At 42.1% G+C, this 8,090-nt stretch overlaps 1 protein-coding gene across 1 annotated transcript; it reads right to left on the reverse strand.

The window, feature by feature from the left end:
* Positions 1 to 5,704: 5,704 nt before the first annotated feature.
* On the reverse strand, positions 5,705 to 7,347 carry LOC127920383 (transmembrane protein 237A-like; the record flags this gene model as incomplete). Its single annotated transcript, XM_052504463.1, has 3 exons — positions 5,705 to 5,796; positions 5,927 to 6,000; positions 7,277 to 7,347. Coding segments are annotated over 3 exons (237 nt in total), but the record flags the coding sequence as incomplete, so codon positions are not given.
* Between the last annotated feature and the right edge of the window lie 743 nt (positions 7,348 to 8,090).

Raw genomic sequence — 8,090 nt, forward strand, 5'->3', positions numbered from 1 at the left:
CAGACTACAGTTATGTGTCTGGGGTAACAATCTTCAGTATTAGTAACCCAATAGCAGACTACAGTTATGTGTCTGGAGTAACAGTCTTCAGTATTAGTAACCCAATAGCAGACTACAAAGTTATGTCTGGGGTAACAGTATTAGTAACCCAATAGCAGACTACAGTTATGTGTCTGGGGTAACAGTCTTCAGTATTAGTAACCCAATAGCAGACTACAGTTATGTGTCTGGAGTAACAGTCTTCAGTATTAGTAACCCAATAGCAGACTATGTGTCTGAGTAAAGTCTTCAGTATTAGTAACCCAATAGCAGACTACAGTTATAAAATTCTGGGGTAACAGTATTAGTAACCCAATAGCAGACTATAGTTATGTGTCTGGGGTAACAGTATTAGTAACCCAATAGCAGACTACAGTTATGTGTCTGGGGTAACAGTATTAGTAACCCAATAGCAGACTACAGTTATGTGTCTGGGGTAACAGTCTTCAGTATTAGTAACCCAATAGCAGACTACAGTTATGTGTCTGGGGTAACAGTCTTCAGTATTAGTAACCCAATAGCAGACTACAGTTATGTGTCTGGGGTAACAGTCTTCAGTATTAGTACTACAATCTTCAGTATTAGTAACCCAATAGCAGACTACAGTTATGTGTCTGGGGGTAAGTCTTCAGTATTAGTAACCCAATAGCAGACTACAGTTATGTGTCTGGGGTAACAGTCTTCAGTATTAGTAACCCAATAGCAGACTACAGTAATGTGTCTGGGGTAACAGTCTTCAGTATTAGTAACCCAATAGCAGACTACAGTTATGTGTCTGGGGTAACAGTCTTCAGTATTAGTAACCCAATAGCAGACTACAGTTATGTGTCTGGGGTAACAGTCTTCAGTATTAGTAACCCAATAGCAGACTACAGTTATGTGTCTGTAACCCAATAGCAGGTAACAGTCTTCAGTATTAGTAACTCCAATAGCAGACTACAGTTATGTGTCTGGGGTAACAGTCTTCAGTATTAGTAACCCAATAGCAGACTACAGTTATGTGTCTGGGGTAACAGTCTTCAGTATTAGTAACTCCAATAGCAGACTACAGTTATGTGTCTGGGGTAACAGTCTTCAGTATTAGTAACCCAATAGCAGACTACAGTTATGCATTGTCTGGGGTAACAGTCTTCAGTATTAGTAACCCAATAGCAGACTACAGTTATGTGTCTGGGGTAACAGTCTTCAGTATTAGTAACCCAATAGCAGACTACAGTTATGTGTCTGGGGTAACAGTCTTCAGTATTAGTAACCCAATAGCAGACTACAGTTATGTGTCTGGGGTAACAGTATTAGTAACCCAATAGCAGACTACAGTTATGTGTCTGGGGTAACAGTATTAGTAACCCAATAGCAGACTAGAGTTATGTGTCTGGGGTAACAGTCTTCAGTATTAGTAACCCAATAGCAGACTACAGTTATGTGTCTGGGGTAACAGTCTTCAGTATTAGTAAACCAATAGCAGACTATAGTTATAGTGTCTGGGGTAACAGTCTTCAGTATTAGTAACCCAATAGCAGACTACAGTTATGTGTCTGGGGCAGAACAGTTATGTGTCTTCAGTATTAGTAACCCAATAGCAGACTACAGTTATGTGTCTGGGGTAACAGTATTAGTAACCCAATAGCAGACTACAGTTATGTGTCTGGGGTAACAGTATTCAGTAACCCAAAGTGCAGACTACAGTTATCTCCTCAGTATTAGTAACCCAATAGCAGACTACAGTTATGTGTCTGGGGGTAACAGTCTTCAGTATTAGTAACCCAATAGCAGACTATAGTTATGTGTCTGGGGTAACAGTATTAGTAACCCAATAGCAGACTACAGTTATGTGTCTGGGGTAAACAGTCTTCAGTATTAGTAACCCAATAGCAGACTACAGTTATGTGTCTGGGTAACAGTCTTCAGTATTAGTAACCCAATAGCAGACTACAGTTATGTGTCTGGGGTAACAGTATTAGTAACCCAATAGCAGATTATAGTTATGTGTCTGGGGTAACAACAGTCTTCAGTATTAGTAACCCAATAGCAGACTACAGTTATGTGTCTGGGGTAACAGTCTTCAGTATTAGTAACCCAATAGCAGAGACTACAGTTATGTGTCTGGGGTAACAGTATTAGTAACCCAATAGCAGACTACAGTTATGTGTCTGGGGTAACAGTCTTCAGTATTAGTAACCCAATAGCAGACTACAGTTATGTGTCTGGGGTAACAGTATTAGTAACCCAATAGCAGACTACAGTTATGTGTCTGGGGTAACAGTCTTCAGTATTAGTAACCCAATAGCAGACTACAGTTATGTGTCTGGGGTAACAGTCTTCAGTATTAGTAACCCAATAGCAGACTACAGTTATGTGTCTGGGGTAACAGTCTTCAGTATTAGTAACCCAATAGCAGACTACAGTTATGTGTCTGGGGTAACAGTCTTCAGTATTAGTAACCCAATAGCAGACTACAGTTATGTGTCTGGGGTAACAGTCTTCAGTATTAGTAACCCAATAGCAGACTACAGTTATGTGTCTGGAGTAACAGTCTTCAGTATTAGTAACCCAATAGCAGACTACAGTTATGTGTCTGGGGTAACAGTATTAGTAACCCAATAGCAGACTACAGTTATGTGTCTGGGGTAACAGTCTTCAGTATTAGTAACCCAATAGCAGACTACAGTTATGTGTCTGGGGTACAGTCTCAGTATTAGTAACCCAATAGCAGACTACAGTTATGTGTCTGGGGTAACAGTCTTCAGTATTAGTAACCCAATAGCAGACTACAGTTATGTGTCTGGGGTAACAGTATTAGTAACCCAATAGCAGACTACAGTTATGTGTCTGGGGTAACAGTCTTCAGTATTAGTAACCCAATAGCAGACTACAGTTATGTGTCTGGAGTAACAGTCTTCAGTATTAGTAACCCAATAGCAGACTACAGTTATGTGTCTGGGGTAACAGTATTAGTAACCCAATAGCAGACTACAGTTATGTGTCTGGGGTAACAGTCTTCAGTATTAGTAACCCAATAGCAGACTACAGTTATGTGTCTGGGGTAACAGTCTTCAGTATTAGTAACCCAATAGCAGACTATAGTTATGTGTCTGGGGTAACAGTATTAGTAACCCAATAGCAGACTACAGTTATGTGTCTGGGGTAACAGTATTAGTAACCCAATAGCAGACTATAGTTATGTGTCTGGGGTAACAGTATTAGTAACCCAATAGCAGACTATAGTTATGTGTCTGGGGTAACACAGTATTAGTAACCCAATAGCAGACTATAGTTATGTGTCTGGGGTAACAGTATTAGTAACCCAATAGCAGACTACAGTTATGTGTCTGGGGTAACAGTATTAGTAAACCCAATAGCAGACTACAGTTATGTGTCTGGGGTAACAGTCTTCAGTATTAGTAACTCCAATAGCAGACTACAGTTATGTAGTCTGGGGTAACAGTCTTCAGTATTAGTAACCCAATAGCAGACTACAGTTATGTGTCTGGGGTAACAGTATTAGTAACCCAATAGCAGACTATAGTTATGTGTCTGGGGTAACAGTATTAGTAACCCAATAGCAGACTACAGTTGTGTGTCTGGGTAACAGTATTAGTAGCAGAGAGTCTGGGGTAACAGTCTTCAGTATTAGTAACCCAATAGCAGACTATAGTTATGTGTCTGGGGTAACAGTATTAGTAACCCAATAGCAGACTACAGTTATGTGTCTGGGGTAACAGTCTTCAGTATTAGTAACCCAATAGCAGACTACAGTTATGTGTCTGGGGTAACAGTATTAGTAACCCAGTATTAGTAACAGTAAGTAGCAGACTACAGTTATGTGTCTGGGGTAACAGTATTAGTAACCCAATAGCAGACAATAGCAGACTACAGTTATGTGTCTGGGGTAACAGTATTAGTAACCCAATAGCAGACTACAGTTATGTGTCTGGGGTAACAGTCTTCAGTATTAGTACTACCCAGTAACTTAATAGCAGACTACAGTTATGTGTCTGGGGTAACTATAGTTAGTCTGCAGAGGTAACAGTATTAGTAACCCAATAGCAGACTACAGTTATGTGTCTGGGGTAACAGTCTTCAGTATTAGTAACCCAATAGCAGACTACAGTTATGTGTCTGGGCAGTAAGTTAGTCTTCAGTATTATAACCCAATAGCAGACTACAGTTATGTGTCTGGGGTAACAGTATTAGTAACCCAATAGCAGACTACAGTTATGTGTCTGGGGTAAAGTCTTCAGTATTAGTAACCCAATAGCAGACTACAGTTATGTGTCTGGGGTAACAGTCTTCAGTATTAGTAACCCAATAGCAGACTACAGTTATGTGTCTAAAATAGTCTTCAGTATTAGTAACCCAATAGCAGACTACAGTTATGTGTCTGGGGTAACAGTCTTCAGTATTAGTAACCCAATAGCAGACTACAGTAATGTACAGTCTGGGGTAACAGTCTTCAGTATTAGTAACCCAATAGCAGACTACAGTTATGTGTCTGGGGTAAGTCTTCAGTATTAGTAACCCAATAGCAGACTACAGTTATGTGTCTGGAGTAACAGTCTTCAGTATTAGTAACTCCAATAGCAGACTACAGTTATGTGTCTGGGGTAACAGTCTTCAGTATTAGTAACCCAATAGCAGACTACAGTTATGTGTCTAGTAACAGTCTTCAGTATTAGTAACCTAATAGCAGACTACAGTTATGTGTCTGGGGTAAGTCAGTATTAGTAACCCAATAGCAGACTACAGTTATGTGTCTGGGGTAACAGTCTTCAGTATTAGTAACCCAATAGCAGACTACAGTTATGTGTCTGGGGTAACAGTCTTCAGTATTAGTAACCCAATAGCAGACTACAGTTATGTGTCTGGGGTAAGTCTTCAGTATTAGTAACCCAATAGCAGACTACAGTTATGTGTCTGGGGTAACAGTATTAGTAACCCAATAGCAGACTACAGTTATGTGTCTGGGGTAAATCTTCAGTATTAGTAACCAATAGCAGACTACAGTTATGTGTCTGGGGTAACAGTCTTCAGTATTAGTAACCCAATAGCAGACTACAGTTATGTGTCTGGGGTAAGTCTCAGTATTAGTAACCCAATAGCAGACTACAGTTATGTGTCTGGGGTAACAGTATTAGTAACCCAATAGCAGACTACAGTTATGTGTCTGGGGTAACAGTCTTCAGTATTAGTAACCCAATAGCAGACTACAGTTATGTGTCTGGGGTAACAGTCTTCAGTATTAGTAACCCAATAGCAGACTACAGTTATGTGTCTGGGGGTAACAGTCTAGCAGACTCAGTATTCAGTATTAACCCAATAGCAGACTACAGTTATGTGTCTGGGGTAACAGTCTTCAGTATTAGTAACCCAATAGCAGACTACAGTTATGTATCTGGGGTAAACAGTCTTCAGTATTAGTAACCCAATAGACAGACTACAGTCCTTCAATAGCAGACTATGTGTCTGGGGTAACAGTCTTCAGCATTAGTAACCCAATCAGTATTAGTAACTCCAATAGCAGACTATAGTTATGTGTCTGGAGTAACAGTCTTCAGTATTAGTAACCCAATAGTAGACTACAGTAAGGGATAGGTTGCTATGGGCCCTGTCACTATATAGGGAATAGGTTGCCATTGTAGACCTCCACCACAGAGCTGTGTAGTGCTCACCACAGGGTCTCGTTGGCAGTGGGGTAGAGGTTAATACGATCGCTGGTCATCTGCTGACTGAGGGACAGGATGAGCGCTGTAAAGTACACTGGAAACCCCAGAGAAGGAAGGAGAAAACATCATATCTCACAGAATATGTTTTGTCTTTGTCTACTAGGCGGTTAACTAACAGAAGAGGCTACAGATGTTGTAATGAACTAGGAAGGAGAGGAACCTACAGAAGGAGGCCAGAGCAGCCGGGTCCAGAGTGAGGAATCCCCTTAGAGCCATGGAGGCCTTCGCCAGGTTCACCCTGCAACACAGAGCACAGAGATCAGACAGAGGAGAAACTAGACTACAGGAACCGTATAGAAACTAGACTACAGGAACCGTGTAGAAACTAGACTACAGGAACCGTATAGAAACTAGACTACAGGAACCATATAGAAACTAGACTACAGGAACCGTGTAGAAACTAGACTACAGGAACCGTATAGAAACTAGACTACAGGAACCGTATAGAAACTAGACTACAGGAACAGTATAGAAACCAGACTACAGGAACTAGACTACAGGAACCGTATAGAAACTAGACTACAGGAACAGTATAGAAACTAGACTACAAGGAACAGTATAGAAACTAGACTACAGGAACAGTATAGAAACTAGACTACAGGAACCGTGTAGAAACTAGACTACAGGAACCGTGTAGAAACTAGACTACAGGAACCGTATAGAAACTAGACTACAGGAACCATATAGAAACTAGACTACAGGAACCGTGTAGAAACTAGACTACAGGAACCGTATAGAAACTAGACTACAGGAACCATATAGAAACTAGACTACAGGAACCGTGTAGAAACTAGACTACAGGAACCATATAGAAACTAGACTACAGGAACCGTGTAGAAACTAGACTACAGGAACCATATAGAAACTAGACTACAGGAACCGTGTAGAAACTAGACTACAGGAACCATATAGAAACTAGACTACAGGAACCGTGTAGAAACTAGACTACAGGAACCGTATAGAAACTAGACTACAGGAACCGTATAGAAACTAGACTACAGGAACTAGACTACAGGAACCGTGTAGAAACTAGACTACAGGAACTAGACTACAGGAACCGTGTAGAAACTAGACTACAGGAACCGTATAGAAACTAGACTACAGGAACCGTATAGAAACTAGACTACAGGAACCGTATAGAAACTAGACTACAGGAACTAGACTACAGGAACCGTATAGAAACTAGACTACAGGAACCGTGTAGAAACTAGACTACAGGAACCGTGTAGAAACTAGACTACAGGAACTAGACTACAGGGAACCGTGTAGAAACTAGACTACAGGAACCGTATAGAAACTAGACTACAGGAACCGTAGAAACTAGACTACAGGAACCGTGTAGAAACTAGACTACAGGAACCGTATAGAAACTAGACTACAGGAACCGTATAGAACCAGACTACAGGAACCGTGTAGAAACTAGACTACAGGAACCTTACCTGTAGAACCCAGACACTTTGCTGATAGCCAACAGTAGGTAGAGGAGAGACAACCCAGGGTAGGTAGGACCTTACCTGTCGGAGGCAGACACTGTGCTGATAGCCAACAGTAGGTAGAGGAGAGACTGGGCAGGGTAGGACCTTACCTGTAGAACCCAGACACTGTGCTGATAGCCAACAGTAGGTAGAGAGGAGAGACTGGGCAGGGTAGGACCTTACCCCTGTCGAACCCAGACACTGTGCTGATAGCCAACAGTAGGTAGAGGAGAGACTGGGCAGGGTAGGACCTTACCTGTCGGAGGCAGACTCTGTGCTGATAGCCAACAGTAGGTAGAGGAGAGACTGGGCAGGGTAGGACCATACCTGTAGAACCCAGACACTGTGCTGATAGCCAACAGTAGGTAGAGGAGAGACTGGGCAGGGTAGGACCTTACCTGTAGAACCCAGACACTGTGCTGATAGCCAACAGTAGGTAGAGGAGAGACTGGGCAGGGTAGGACCTTACCTGTCAGGCAGACACTGTGCTGATAGCCCTGTGGGCGGACCTTACCTGTAGCAGACACTGTGCTGATAGCCAACAGTAGGTAGAGGAGAGACTGGGCAGGGTAGGACCTACCTGTAGAACCCAGACACTGTGCTGATAGCCAACAGTAGGTAGAGGGAGAGACTGGGCAGGGTAGGACCTTACCTGTGAACCCAGACACTGTGCTGATAGCCAACAGTAGGTAGAGGAGAGACTGGGCAGGGTAGGACCTTACCTGTAGAACCCAGACACTGTGCTGATAGCCAACAGTAGGTAGAGGAGAGACTGGGCAGGGTAGGACCTTACCTGTAGGGCAGACACTGTGCTGATAGCCAACAAGCAATACGTAACTGAACGAAGTACAAT

Source organism: Oncorhynchus keta, unplaced genomic scaffold (assembly GCF_023373465.1).
Source record: "Oncorhynchus keta strain PuntledgeMale-10-30-2019 unplaced genomic scaffold, Oket_V2 Un_contig_19282_pilon_pilon, whole genome shotgun sequence".
Lineage (NCBI taxonomy): Eukaryota > Metazoa > Chordata > Actinopteri > Salmoniformes > Salmonidae > Oncorhynchus > Oncorhynchus keta.